At 36.1% G+C, this 15,731-nt stretch overlaps 1 protein-coding gene across 5 annotated transcripts in view; it reads right to left on the bottom strand.

Moving 5' to 3' along the window:
- Window positions 1-15,731, bottom strand: part of LOC145661059 (uncharacterized) — a 970,674-nt gene that overhangs the window by 791,037 nt on the left and 163,906 nt on the right. For all 5 annotated transcript variants that reach the window (XR_014126881.1, XM_081726498.1, XM_081726502.1 and 2 more), the window contains exon 2: window positions 3,467-3,664. Coding sequence is in view for 4 of the 5 variants with exons in the window: in XM_081726498.1 (XP_081582624.1) it covers window positions 3,467-3,469 (3 nt within the window). In the remaining variant the exon portion in view is untranslated. The remainder of the gene's footprint in view (window positions 1-3,466; window positions 3,665-15,731) is intronic.

The raw sequence follows: 15,731 nt of genomic DNA, 5'->3' as shown, positions 1-15,731 counted from the left end.
GGAGTATATATGAAATTGAATTTCTTAGCTTGGTTAAATCAACAAACCTATTTAGACACTATCTTAGTAAGGAGTTCGCTGTCTTTACTGAGAATAAAGCTTTATCATGGATATTAGGAAACTCTAAAAGTGGATATTAGGAAAAAAGTACTTAAATACATACCCTTAGTAGAGACATTATGCCAGTTTTCTTTTCATACTGAAATATATTAGATCCTAGGATAATGTGGTAGCCGATTGTTTAACTAGAATTTACGAGCCTTCTGAATTTGTTCAGTAGCCAATACTTGGAACTTACCGTTAGTATAAGACATATTGACGCTTTTCAAAGAAAAGATCCGGTATTATTACACATTATGCAGAGGGTAGGCTACAGTGAAAATGTTCGTAATTTCATCCTGAAGATGGTATTTTGATGAAGAGCAGTAAAGCATTTAACTGTTATATATTCCTCTATATATATTCCTATAAAATATATATACGTTGGAATTAAAACGGCTATTAATTAGATATTTTCATGACCAGGTTTTGTCAGGTGGACGTTTTGAGAAATGTCGCATTTTAAAGAAAAATCATGAAAAAATACACATGGGATACCGTAGTGGAATACGTAAAAGAGTATGTTACGTTGTGCTCGGTGTCAAAGTGAAAGATAATAATGAGAGAAATCTGGGTCCTCTAATACCCAGTTATGGAAAAATAATCTAGGAGAAGTACATGATCCATATTATAACCCCAATCCCTGGCTCAGACAGCTGTATATTTGTGCTAGTAGTAGTTGACAACGTATCTCGATTATTGAAAAAACTGAGTGTTCAATGTAGGAATAATCTCTAGGAAGCTATTAGAAGTGTTTAGTAGACTTGGCTTTCCGAAACCCTTGCCTACAGATAATGTTCTGTTTTACTTACACAACAATTCAAATTGTTTTTTACTTAGTCTGGGAATTAAACACATTGGAATCAGTCCGTATCATACTGAAGCGAAATTGCGGATAGGCATATTAAAACCCTAAAATATTCGTTTTGAGCTTATTGTTCGAATAACCAAAACACTTGTCAGGTCAAAATATGTTTCTGTCCTGATCATGTTCCAGAGATTAAGTTTTGTCTTATCCTGTGTGAGCATTCTGGTCTAAAACTGCTGGAGCGGAACTCTTTTAGGACGTCCCTTTAACACCCCTTTAGAAAATCGCTGTCAGGTTAATAGTCCAGAAATGTTTAAGTTCGATAAATCTAAAACTTGGGATCATCCTATCAAAAATATGGAAATTCCTTGGAATAATAGGAAATTATATCTAAAGTGAGAGGTCCAGGAGTAGTTCAGACTGGAGATGAAGTTCTCGTGAGATGACATATTAAGTCATCATTAACTGAGAAGACTAGAAAGTCTTTGAGTGATAAATGAGATGGACTATTAGTCAGTAGATTTCTGAGTCCGAATACTGCCTTAGTTCCGAATCTGGATAGTGACGAGAATTCCTTTAAGACAGTTCATGTCACAGATGTTAAGAAATCTTTTCTGCCTTTACCAGACGACAGAAAAAATAAATTTTGAATCTGGTCATATCTGATTTAAACTCAGTCATAAGGAAATATTCACAAAGATGTTGGAGTTACATTTTAGTGTGAAAGTTTGACTTTAATCAGAGGATATTAGTAAATGTAAGAATGAATGTTGTGACGTAATTGTCGTTTGCAATTTACACAGGATTTAAGATAAAATTTTGATTAACTCTAATTTTAATGTGTTTTGTAAAATTCTAATGACCATGATAATAACATAAAGTACAATCAAAACACTAAAAGAAGTAAATTAAATTCATAATAAACGTAAGCTAGCCGTTAATAGAATTAAAATTTTGATGTATTTATTAAATGTAAAGTAAAAAATGTAGAAATTTTAATCTGATTTTTCTTTTGTTATTTGTTGTGAGCTTTATAGTATGGAAGATTGCCGTAAATGCAAAAAGTCCTGAGAATTTTCTTCTTTCGGCTGGGGAAGTTTGTGCCATGTTTTGGTGGCCACAGGAAGCTATATATTTGGACAAGGTTTTGATAGAAGAAATGCTGTTTGCATGAAGTGTACTGAAAACACTGGTGATATCTATGTTTGGGGCTGAAATTTCGAAGAGACAGTCAGAAGCAAAACAGTTCTTGAATAACGATGTGGATCTTGATGAAAAAACCAAATGATATTTGTGAGAAGGGAAGAAATAATCATTATGTATGTCTCATTTTTCTTTCCTTTTTAAAAAAAAACCATCCAAAATGTATTATGTTAAAATAAAAGTTTTAAATATTCTTGTAAGCTTTTGTTTAGCGAGAGAGAAAGAGAAGGAGAAAACATTAGTATTAGGTCAGCATTCAATGAGCCAAAAGTTTAACCGATATTATGGGAGCGAAAACATAGCCTGTTACTGTAACTTGAAGCGATTGAGTTTGTTCGTAACTAAAGTTTCCTCGCTAATTTAGCTATCAGTGATTTGAGAAAAGAAAAAAGTAAAAGTTATCTTCTGTAAACTATATTATCATCTCAAAGTAGCTGTAGGAGAGGACTTTGGACTAATTCTGTTGCTGTGGATTTTTATCGTTCATCAGTTCTTACTGAAAGTCAATTGCAAGTTCCTATGCGTTAGGCAATGCCATATAAGCAAGAGAGAAAACAGGCCTTTTAGTGAAGTATTACGGTAGGTAAAGGTGGTTAGAACCCACAGTTCTATCCTGTGCCCTGTCTTTCATTTGTTGGTATGCAGCTGACTTTTTGAATTCAACTTTGGTTTGTTGGTTATGCAGGATTTGTTAAATTTTTCTGTTAGATTATACTCATTGCTTTGAAAGTTTGACGTCCCTTTTTTCGACTAAGTTATTGTATTTTTTTGATCTTCTATTCAACTTGCAGATAATAATAGCTTGAAATATTGTTATTTGTCGGTCCCAACTTTATTATTTGATAAATTTTGAAGACAATTAACGAGAGTTTTGAACAACCTTAATAAAGTCATTAGTTTTGACTCCTATTTGATCAATTTGGATTTTTGTTTCTTTAAAGATTTATCAAGGTTCGGGAAAATTCGTTGAATGCTGACTTTGAGGTTGTAATATTGTCATATATAAGGTTTGCACACAATAATTGAACATTTTTAGAGCATAATTTGCTGAATAGCTGATGTTAAATTTGAACTTTTGCTGTCGAAAGATTTTAGTCACTTATAAAACTTTATATAATTTGTTTATTGTTAATAAAATTCACAGAACTGATGTATTGCCTTTTGTATTTGATAACTTGTATCTAAATTTCCACCAACATGAATGAATTTTGGTATTTTTTGTTGAATAGATTTGGTTTCACGAAACTGTCAGTTGTGAAAAACTATAGGTAAAGAAATATATAATTTTCGGTGCCGTTTGCACTTTCCGTAAGCAGACCGCTGTATTGGCTCTGTAATTCTTACTCGGATATTTACCATTATAGTTTGACGAGTAGTTTGCTAATTATGGCTTCTTAAGAAGAGTGCATCATATTTCATTCTACTCGGATACTTTGGGTTGATTACATGTCTAATAGAGGCTCAACTCTTCTGGGAAGTTTTCTTCATCTTCGCTACTAGACAGATCTTCAATATCAGAGAATTCTAAGAATTTTAAAATATCTGCGGCCAAACCTGAAAAGAGAAATATGAGATATTAAAAACCGTTTGTAGTAATATTAAAAGTTTTATTAAGTGTAAGTTAAAAAGCACAACTTTATATTCCTTGTATTTCGGATACCTTACTATTTTAAGTAATCATGATAATGAACTGCTATAGGGTATAGGTTCCTGAAATGAAAGTCAGTACAGACAATGAAAGAATAAAGATTTTGTCATTGCATCAAAGAAACATTTGAGGGAGAATAAGCGCTTTGCCCTGCCCCTTCCGCATGGGATCTTTTCGAATATGTACCACATTAATTAAATAAAATAAAAATCAACTAAGCGTCAGAATTGTGGTACCTACAAATAGCGTTATTAACACAACCGTATGATACGTAACTTTTTTAATGTAACGTAACACAGGAAAACATATAAAATAATGGAAAAACACTTAAGTGAAAGTATAAGAACAAAAGCGTTACATTTAGACGTCATGGCTTCGATGTGAACGGCACTTCCATTTCTTCTTGAACGCGCCAAAAATGATCTATCACAAAACTAAACAACTGCAAATTGTTGAACGAGATTTACACAATCAGTGCACGCCGTTTCGAAGCACAAAATTAATAGGGGGTTCTTCTATATCGATTTTAAAAGCTCACACAATTGAAAGAAATACACTGGCTTCTCCGTTTCAGTCTCGTTGTATCTTAAATTCCATCTGCTTCATTGTTTACTTGAAAGGAGAGATCAAGGAGACTTAGGAACGGACGGACATCGATCCACCCAAGGAACCATCGGAGAAGGAACACCGAAACGTGCGAGTAAGTACGAGTAGATTAACCAATCCTAATAGCTATTTCTCTTCTTACCAATCTCAACTCTTTTAACATCATAATCTTTTTCATTTTGTAAATGTTTAGTTTCAGTTCCGGCGCTAGCGTGTGTGACCTATCTGTAGATGTGCCCTCATTTTGACTGCTGGGTGTTATTACTCACTTGCATTGTTTTAAATGGTAGAGTAAAACTCATAGTTCTAAATGATAGAGTAGTTTGGAAAAATGGAAGAATGACAAATTTTCAGATACAAGTTTTAAGAAAAGTGGGTTCAAAGAGCATAAAATATTTTTTTTTGGAAATGGACTAGAAATGGAATAGAAAAACATAAAATACTTTAGGACGTAGTAGGTAATACTGATACAAGTTAATAACATAGTGTCAGGAATTAAAATGTATATTGCAAATTTTTCAGAGTCTAGATAAAGACTTAAACAATATTATTTATGAGGGTTCCTGCATTTTGTCCAACTTTTACTTGGTAGTACTTTTACATTTACAAAGTCACATCACAATATTTTCAATTTTGTTTAAGAACATGCAGCTTCTCTGAAGCACATCTGGCACTTACATTCCTTAGGAAGATCTCCAGGCTCCGATGGGTCATCTGCCACCTACGGAATTGAAATAATGTATTCCTTTATGTAACCATAGTCCCACTGACTGAGTTTCTCAGACGGTTCCAAAGCATCAATCTGTCGCAGCTCCAGTACGCGAGCGGAAACGTACTTTATAATTTCAACTTCAGGATTAACAGTATGCGAGCGGTCATACGTGAATAAACAACAAACATATGAAGTCTCTCTTAATCTTTAGCTGCAGACAGATACGGGGTGCAAGTACACTGTAAATAATAGAGATGAATTATCTTGCCTAGTTTATTGTTAAATGAAGTTCAAAAAGAAAAGTAAAGTTACAGTTGAAGTCCGTCGGTTAATTTGAAGTTACAATTGCCGAAAAATAGATTGACCGACGGACTCCCGAGCTATACAACACGACGTGTGTCTACGAAGTTACAACAGTTTTTGGAGACACATCACATTTATAATAAATGCTAAAAACGTGACAAGTTTCTGCAACTTACGTCAGATCTTATGACTATTTTGTACTTTGGTCACCAATGTTAACTTTCCATATACACCCTTTTGTGCAGCCAACACTATAGCTGCGTGCGCACATAGACTCTAAGTATTTTCCCTTTTCGTACACATTTTTTGTTATATTAAAAAAAATTGACACATTGATATTCAATGCTTAAGTCCTCATCACGTGTAAGGCCTGGTGACCATTTCCTAACAAACATCTCCAAAAACCTTTCATATCCTGTTCTGAATTACCCCTTTGACTTTGTCTCGCCCTTGAAGTTTCTCCTACAATATCCACTGTTAATAGGAATTTTCCATTGAGAATATCCTATCATTTGGATTTTAAGAACACACAAAACACACACATTGAACAGATGAAATAAACGAGTTGAGTTGATTTTGAGTTTAACGTCACGTTCAGCAGCGAGGCTATATGAGACGTGGACCTACTGATTAACATGGAATCCGAACCACATGAGCTCCCGCCGGGAATCGAACCCGGGTCTCTTTGAAATAAACGAAACATACATATATACAATATAAGCAATTGGTAACTTCTCAATTGAGAAGGGGAGAAGGCCGTCCTTTTAACATCCCGTAGCGTAATTAAATATGATTAACCAAGAACAACAATCACATAATATTCAAGAAAAATACAATAATAAGATGTACGGCTGTGACATCTCCCTGCCCCCTTAATTGAGGAAATTTGTTATCTGTACAAATTTCCGTAGACAATATCATGTTATTCAGGTTTACTCTTCCTTTCACATTTGATAATTTACCTTTTCAGTTTGAAATGGTGCAACATAAATGTTTGAAGCATCTCACTAAGTTACAAGCAGTACTTAACTCTTCGCATATGCCTTAACTCATTACGAGAATTATCTCACTTATTATGAATGATTTCATATATATGTATGGCAATAATTGACATTTTTTTCAAATAAGACGTCATTGAGGCAAGAATAATACAATAGAATCAATCAAAATACTTCTACTTACCAGTAGGTCACCAAAAGTGGAATTATTACACCTGTGTATAATATCTTACACTGTTGGTCAGTTTCTTAATTTATCTGTTTGTTATATTTTGGCAACTAGTATGCTTTAGGTCTAAAACCGGATTAGCATATTATGAATACATTTGTCTTTCAGTTATATTAATATGGAATATGTTGAAAGTTTTTGCACAGTAATAATTTCGTAAACTATACAATCCACATCTAATTCCAATATTCCGGCACTAACTAAGTACTGTTCATGCGCCGTATGAACTAAGATTCCTTTTACGACTTTAGAAGTAACATGACAGTTCATTATATCTCAGAGTAAACAAAATACACTCAGTTTATCGCATTGTGTTACAACTTGGTGAATTGTCAAATTCTTTTATAATTTAGCTTCGCAATTTGATGTAAACGTGTGACTGTAAAGGAAAGATTCAATTTACAATCAAACCGATAATAAGTTGTAGAAACACATTATTCATATTACTTTTAGCTAGCTCAGCAGAAGGTTACCTCCACTGATTTCAAAACCATATATTACTTTGACGCTAGAATAAACAAAGCAGTTAAAGATAGTTTAATTATATACAACAAGTTACTACCTCAAAATGCAATATCTTTAACAAAAAAAAATCCATAATCATATCTGAAGGCAACTGGCAATAATAATTCTACTCTAAGTATACTGGAATGGAATTATTCATGGATTGTTTCAATACATCTTTAATGCTAGTTATCTGTTGTTAAATTACATTTCTTTTCCCTTTAGAACCGCTTTTAACAAACTTCGTACTTTAGAGACAATTCTTTCAAATACATTTTGATGGAAAGAATAATATCTTTTACTCAGTTTCCAAATTCGATTAATCTGTAATATTCTGTTTCGATTGAAATTAAAGAAATCAGCAACCTTCTCGAGGCTACTTTTGTTTCAAAAATTTTTCATTCTGAGCAACATTCGAAAATGATATTTAAGGTAAACAAGATAAGTTTACTAGAACCAATTGTTCTTTACTCAGTTTTTAACAATCAATCTTTCCTGGTCCTACTATTTATTTTATTATTGTATTACTAAACATCCACTTTATCTAAGATACCAAACAATACCTTCTGCACATCATTCAGACAACACAGTTTTTCTCTTACTGCAAGTCCGTCGATACTACTAGGATTACCTCATTTTGGCAAATTTCACTTATCCATTTTACCAACGTAATTATTTATCTGCCAAATATGTTATAATTTGTTTAATGAACAATGCTTATTTCACAAGGACGACAATTTCAGTTTAAGCACCATGTATTGCACTAATTCAAACACTTGATCGAGGGCAGTAAGATTTACATAGGAGCCTTTTGAATATTTTTTTACAATCTTAATAAATCTCTGCAAGATTGTCCTAGTTCTGTAGTTGTGTCAACTGTCCACTCTTAAAATTCCTTAATGTAGAACACACAAAAATGGCGACTATACGAAATAGAAAGACAGTTTTCATCTGCTTCAAGTACTCAAAATCTCATTAAATCATTATTATTATTATATAATTTAAGCCTCGTAGTAGGCTTTTTGCTTCTTGCCTTCTCATTGAATTACGCAGTTCAATCCTAAGACTGTACACGGACCGTGCCAAAAGAACCTCACATTTTTTTTTAAAGTACTCCATGTACTATATCATTAAAAAAAATTAAGTTGAAACAGATAAGAATTACATGATTCTTCCACTGTTCTGAACCAATTGTTTTCAAGCATTAATGTATTCTTTATATTTTGCTCCCTAAAACCTTGATAAAATTTTCCATTCGCGCAATGTTCTTCAATAAGAATTATTTGCAATAATCCTGGAATACTTGCAACTCTCGCAAACAACATTTCGAGTGAATATATGAAATGGGAGTGTGCATAATCACTTCATACTTTTCTCTGCACAGCCCGGACCATTCAACAGATTAATTCTTCTCTCAGCATAGCGATTGACTCCTTCCTTCGATGGTGCAATACGTGGCGACTTCATATCAACTCCACTAAGACGCAGGCAATTGTCTTTATTCCACCTCGCAAGCGCTCTCGAATACAAAAAATCCGAACCTTCTTAACATCAGAGTCGATGGCACACGAATTCAAACCGCCAAACAGGTTACTTACCTAGGTCTCACTATAGATCATCACCTAACTTGGCGGCCATATTTAAAGAAATCATTCGCAAGGCCTACAATCGACTAAATCTACTTAAACGTCTTATTGGCACCACCTGGGGATTACAGCCTAATACAGTCCTCAATACCTACAAGGTATTTTTACGTCCCATCTTGACGTACGGCCACCCTGCCTGGGTTAGTGCTTTGCCTTTTTTCTATGCCAAATTGAAAGTACTCAAACGCCATACTTTCCGTTTAGCTTATCGAATCAAGCTCCCGAGTCCAACGCAGGAGTTGTATGACCGCATAACTTTTCCTACCATACTTCATCACATGGAAAAGTTAAGGCTCAAATTCATTACCACCCGATTTCAGCAAAGACATCCTTTACTTCTGGACACCATGGACATCGACAGCCACTACGATCTGGGATATAATTTCGTCACTTGCCCTCTATCATTGCTCTTCTCCCTTTATCTGAAAACAATTCCACCTGACCACCCCGATCATTTTGCCGCTTCTGCCTACTCTTCCGACCATCTTCCCCATCACGTTTCGCCCACATATGTTGCACTGTAAACTCATCATACTAACAGGGCTTCACATGTCTTCATCACTGTCCAGAGTAGCCCCTGGACAAGAAGATAACCAGCATTCGTGTTTTTAACAACTTGTTTGTGTTTGTCCTGTCAAGTGCACCTCATCATCATCTCTTCCTGACCCAATGATTATGATCACAAGATCATAATGTCTAATGGATACTTTAATAAAATGAAATAAAGTTGAAATATAATAAAGTGCTACTTAAATAAATGATGTTCCAGTTCTCCTACATCCCATAGACCAGCTCCAATCTCCTTACTACCCCAATACTTTCACCACTCACCCCGGATAGAGGGCGTAACCCTCGCAAGGGAGCTAGCCTTCGGCTAGCATTAAAAATAAATCACTTCATCATACTTTAAACCTAACTCCTCTTGTAGCTGGTTACTGTACTAAGCAGTGAACAAGTATTGCAGACGTACTTGGGAGGACAGTACAGATACTCTACATAGGAGACTGACAGAAGATTCTCATCTTCTGGAGGGTTATACTTTAATTTTGAAGATCATTGTTGTATTCATATCCTGACCAATTCTTGTTGCTCTCCGTGGATCGTACCACACATCGGAACTTGCTGCTCTTTACTCGTATAAATCCTAACTTATGCGGTGCATATTCTTTATCGCACCATGCATAAGCTATCGGGATTAGTTCAAGGACCTACACCTAAACCAGTGGCGGATGCGAAACGAGATCCCCGAAGTAATCGGCGTAGTAGACAGCTCTCGGAGGGTAGTTTAGAGTCTGTTGAGAAGAGATCCCTCTCTCGTTCTCTTACCTTCATCAAACGTCCTGAAGATCCAGAACCGATGCAGACTACCGCATCCAATCCTACTACGTCCACTGTTGCTATGCAACAGTCATATGCAGCCACACTTGCACGACCGAAACTTTACTCATTTCTTCTAACCAATTTCGATCCTAAATACAGTAATACTCGTCACATATTTAATCAAATCATTAAATACCTACCACGAGCCAGTATTCACCAAATTGTTTTCACCAGGGGTGGTGTTATTATTAAGTCTGAAGATGAAAATTTCGGTACAACACTTCGTAATAAGGCGAGTTATGAAATTTTCGGTAAACCTACCCAGTTATCTAAACTGCCGGATAGAGTCAAACAAAATCCTCCACCTCCTAGAACTCCTATGATGTCAGTAGTTATTCGAGGTGTCTTACCGGAAATAACTGATGAGGAAGTGCTTGAAGAATTAAAAGCTGAGGGAATTGAAGTTTCAAAATGTATCCGAATTAAAAACAATAACGGCGCAACATATATGGTACGAATTTTGACCACTTCTCAATCAGCCATTGATTTTCTGTTGCAAGAGGGCGCATTTATATACAAAAAGCGTCACAGAGTAGAACCATCTCGTACCAAAACACCCTCTGCCAATCCGGTGTGAACGGTGCCAAGTTTATAATCAACATATAACTGCAAAATGTCCAAATGTTGCGAAATGCGGACATTGTACTGGCACTCACGAAACCAAAGATTGTCCAAATACGGGAAAGGCCCCGCACTGTTTTACTTGTTCAAGTGACACACATCCGACCTATAGCTGTAAATGTAAAGCTAAACCAGCAGCAAATCCAGAACATCCTAAGATGACTGTCCCACTACGGACTACAGACTCAACAGTACCAGTGTCACAATCCATTACAACTCCATTAATTGTTGAAAACTTTCTCCGTTACATTACGCTTATCCTTCAAAATATATTTCTTTTCCAACGCCAACTTATTCTGGATCACGTTATTGCAGCAGCCTCAGCTATCTTTCAAGTTAATCTGTATGCTACATATTCTGGGCCCTATGTTCATTTCCACATTGTACCGAAAGACACCGCAGTCTAAGTTCATAATCTTTTATGCGATTATGGCTCTTGCACTTCTTTTCATGAACATTCGTTCCCTACCGTCACATTGCATACTGTTTGAGCAATTACTACTTGAGGAGAATATAGACATCTTTCTTCTGAATGAAACAGCGCTCAAACCAAATACATATATTCGTTTTCCTCGATATAACTTTCTTCGCTGTGATTATCCAGACCACAATGCAAGAGCTCAAGGCGGCGCATTGTAGAGGCTATAAGAAATAGCGCTGACCAACATATACCTCAGTATCGAGGTAAAACATATCAGCCAATGTTACCTCCTCAATATTTGGCTCTCGTACGCAAATCTCGCTATTACTTTCGAGAATACGAAAAAACACGAAACCAGAATACCTAACGCAAGCTCGTAGGTGGCAAAGGACGGTGCATAATTATATTGTTGCTCACAAGCGGATTAGCTGGAGCAAAACCTGTAATCAACTGAACACAGAGTCACATCCAACGAAATATTGGAAAAAATTTCACCTTCTAACTGGGCAAAAAGTAAATTCATCTTATTCCCTTATACAGAATGATCAACCTTTACATACGGACAATGAGAAAGCAGATGCTTTCGCCGGCCATCTCCAATCTGTCTTTACATCTCCTACCTGTATTGACCGCAGCAGTCCCAAAGTTTCCGAAGAAACAATAAACCAGCTATTACAGCCTTCCATCCATCACAGGTTAGACAGCAATACTCCTTTAACTCAGGAAATCACTTCTGGAGATATTCTATCCGTCATTGAACGGAAACGTAGCACTGCCCCCGGCTTTGATCAAATATCGTACAGACTTCTGAAAGAATGTTCGGCCAACTTTTTCATTTTTCTAGCTACAATATATACATTTATACTTCGAACAGGTTACTATCCTTCCGATTGGAAGGTATCCAAAATCTGTATGTTTTTAAAACCGAACAAACCAGCACATTCGGTGCAATCATATCGTCCCATCCAACTAACGTCCACACTTGGGAAAGTCTTTGAAAAAATACTGGTCTTACGTTTACACCACTATATCACTGACCATCAACTTTTACCACTTCATCAGGTTGGATTTAGACCCTATTACAGTATAAATGATCAGTTACTTCGCCTAACCACCATCATAACCAACCACTACAATAAATCTCTTCCGTCTTGTCTCATACTGATGGACCTTGAAAAGGCATTCGATCGGATTTGGCACTACGGATTATTTTATAAATTGCTTAAATTGAGTCTTCCTCTCTCATACCTCAGAGTTATTTATTCGTTCATACTTAACCGTATTGCCTATGTCAGCGTCAATAACTCTCTATCCCATCCAGTATTTCCACACACGGGGGTACAGCAAGGTTCTAGTTTATCGCCTCTTTTGTACATGTTGTATGCTTCAGATTTGCCATCTCCAGCGCCGAATACTTATCTGTTCCAATATGCTGACGATACAGCCTTTCTAACACTAGGCAAAACAATACAACATATTAACGTACACTTGCAGACTACGATTACAGCTTTTGTGCAATGGTGTCGTAAATGGCGACTATCAGTAAACGAAGACAAAACTCAGACACTAGTTATTCTACCAACAAAGTGTCGTAGTAAAGTTAGGCGTAATCCTAATTTGTTACATATAAGAGTAGGCGATCACCTTCACCCCTCTAAAACTGTTAGATACTTAGGTATCATCTTTGATGATAAGTTGCGATGGACACCTCAGTTAGAAAAAATTGTTACGAAGGCTGAAAACAGATTACAACTTCTTCGTCGCCTTGTTGGTCAGAACTGGGGACTGAACTCTAAATTACTGCTTAACACTTACAAAGCATTCATGAGGAGTGTCCTTACATTTGGTCACGTAGCTTGGTGTTCAGCCCCACAAAAATTCTACAACAGACTTGAGATTCTAGAGCGACACGCCATTCGTTTAGCATATCGGATCAAACTTCCTTATCACAATACTGACCTATATGATGAAATTGACTTTCCTCCGCTCGTTCACCACATTGCCAACTTGCGTGAGAAATTTATAACCAAGAATCTCCAGAATCGTAAGGATATATTTCTTGATACAATATTTACAGACTTACAGCAAGAATCCGCATATAAATACTGTTATACACACTTAGCGTCCTGGTTACAATATATCTCCGCAATATTCCAGCAGATCATCATCACACAGCATTCTTTCGTCACCAACTTATCCAGCAGCACATTCCTCATCTTTTCCCATCATAGCACTGTTTCTAAACACCACTAATAAGGGCTATCCATATGTCTTTCATCAGTCCTGAGCCGCCCCAGGACAGAAGATTAATATGCATTTGTCTGTTCTAACATCCATCTACTGTGTTGTGACGTCCAGAGCACCTCACTCATCACCATTCATTTATCATAAATTTGTACTATAATCTCTTTCCACAGTACCTTCTATACATTTCACAAAATTTTATTCTGCTTTACTTCTATTATCACTTTTTTTATGCACTTATGTTATTTTTCTGCACACGCACCTTTGTTTACTAGTTTCATACTTTGTTAATATTGTTTTGTTTAATAACATTTTGTTTTCATATTTCGTTTTGTTTATGATATTGATATATAAAATTAATCTTCTTTGATATAATCTTTGTATTTTGATTTTGTTAATGACTAAAATAAATATTTCTTTCACAGCTCCTTGACCGACCATAATATGAATAAAGAATAACTGATAATCTCAAACCCCAGGTCAAGAGAGAGGGCGAAACCCTTTAGTGGCAGATTACACTAGTTAACAAAGGTTTTGTTACATAAAAGGAAATACCTGTTCTTTAAGGAACTTTTTGCGCTGAATTCGAATATGCACTCGGTTTTTCTCCATCACGTACGATTTTCCCGTAACAGAGGGATTTTCGGGAAAATCCCTCAAAAATTTCCCTTTTCGTTTATTTTACACCCCAAGATCTTGTCCCCTTGCATATACTAACATAGAAATTATACCTAAGTATACTTTGATTCATATTTAACAAACCCTCTAAGTTTCGTAATAATCGCTTTATTCTTTCTAGAGAAATAAATATGTTTGTATGTATACTGTGTGTACTGTTTATTGCACCTCATAGTAATGCTTTCAGATCTCTTAAGTTGAGGTAAAACGTTTTGCTTTATTACCACAAACACATATATAAAATATAATACAATATAATTTACAAGTGTGACAATTTACAATAAACAATAATACAAATGTACCAAAAGGTCATGAAAAGACAATCAAAACTATCACAATATATGAAACTTCCATTGAGTTACAAAAACGTACACTACTTCCTTCTTTTGTAAGAAATGTTGCATTTTCTAACAAGACCCCAACAATAGTCCCCCATCATTGAAGGATCCCATTGTCCCTGGTACCTTTTCTCCATTGCCATTATATCTTGGTGGAATCTTTCCCCCTGTTCGTCGCTGAGAGCACCTAGGTTAGCAGGAAAGAAGCTGAGGTGGGAGTGCAAAAAGTGGATTTTTAAAGACATCCTACAACCCAACTCTTTGTATTTCTGTATCATGTCCTGTACGATTTCTGTGTAAGTCTCAGCTTTGTTATTGCCCAGAAAGTTGCGCACAACACACTTAAATGCTGTCCAGGCAGCTAGCTCAGCACTGTTTAACTTGCTGTCAAAGCTATCATCAAGCATTAATTTCCTAATTTGGGGACCAATAAACACTCCCGCTGAAATCTTAGCATCACTCAGGTTAGGGAACTTATCTCGCAAACACTTGAAACCTTCACCAGATGTGTCCATGGCTTTGACAAAGTTTTTCATAAGTCCTAACTTGATATGAAGTGGCGGTAGTAATATTTTATTAGGATCTACCAAAGGAGCGTATTTGACGTTGCATTCTCCAGGTACGTAATTCACTCTAGGTTCCCATTCCTTCACGTCATAATGTTTGTCATCAGCTCGGCTATCCCATAAACATAAAAAACATTGGTACTTCGTGTAACCGCCCTGCAGTCCTAATAAAATACCAACTACCTTGAGATCACAACATATTTGCCAACAATGGTCCTTGTAATTTATAAGATTTAGCAAAGTTGACATGGTGTCATAGGATTCCTTAATCTTCACTGAGTGCGCAAGTGGTATAGAAGGTTTTTTATTTCCATTATGTAAAAGGACAGCTTTAAGGCTGACCTTTGACGCGTCGATAAATAACCTCCATTCTTCTGGAACGTAAGGAATACCTAGCTCCGCCATCAACCCATTTATATCCGTACATACGCACACATTATCTTGCATTGAGAAATAGCTTGAAAATTGAACATGCCTCTTCCTGTACACTGATATGTTCGTTTCTGCATCCAATAAGTTCCACTGCTGGAGCCTTGATCCCAGAAGTTCCGCCTCTTGTTTTGTCAGGTACAAATCACGGACTAGGTCATTAAGTTCACATTGTCGGATGAAATGTGGCTCGCGAACACAGTCAGGGATGAACGTTGGATCCTTGGATGTACATGTTGATGTCGATGGTTCATCAAGGTCATGATCATCATCGGAGTCTTTTGGCCATATCTCTTCC

Source organism: Thermobia domestica, chromosome 1 (genome assembly GCF_964235325.1).
Source record: "Thermobia domestica chromosome 1, izTheDome1.hap1.1, whole genome shotgun sequence".
NCBI lineage: Eukaryota > Metazoa > Arthropoda > Insecta > Zygentoma > Lepismatidae > Thermobia > Thermobia domestica.
Note: the sequence above shows the minus strand (reverse complement) of the source record. Positions and strands in the feature narration are given on the sequence as shown.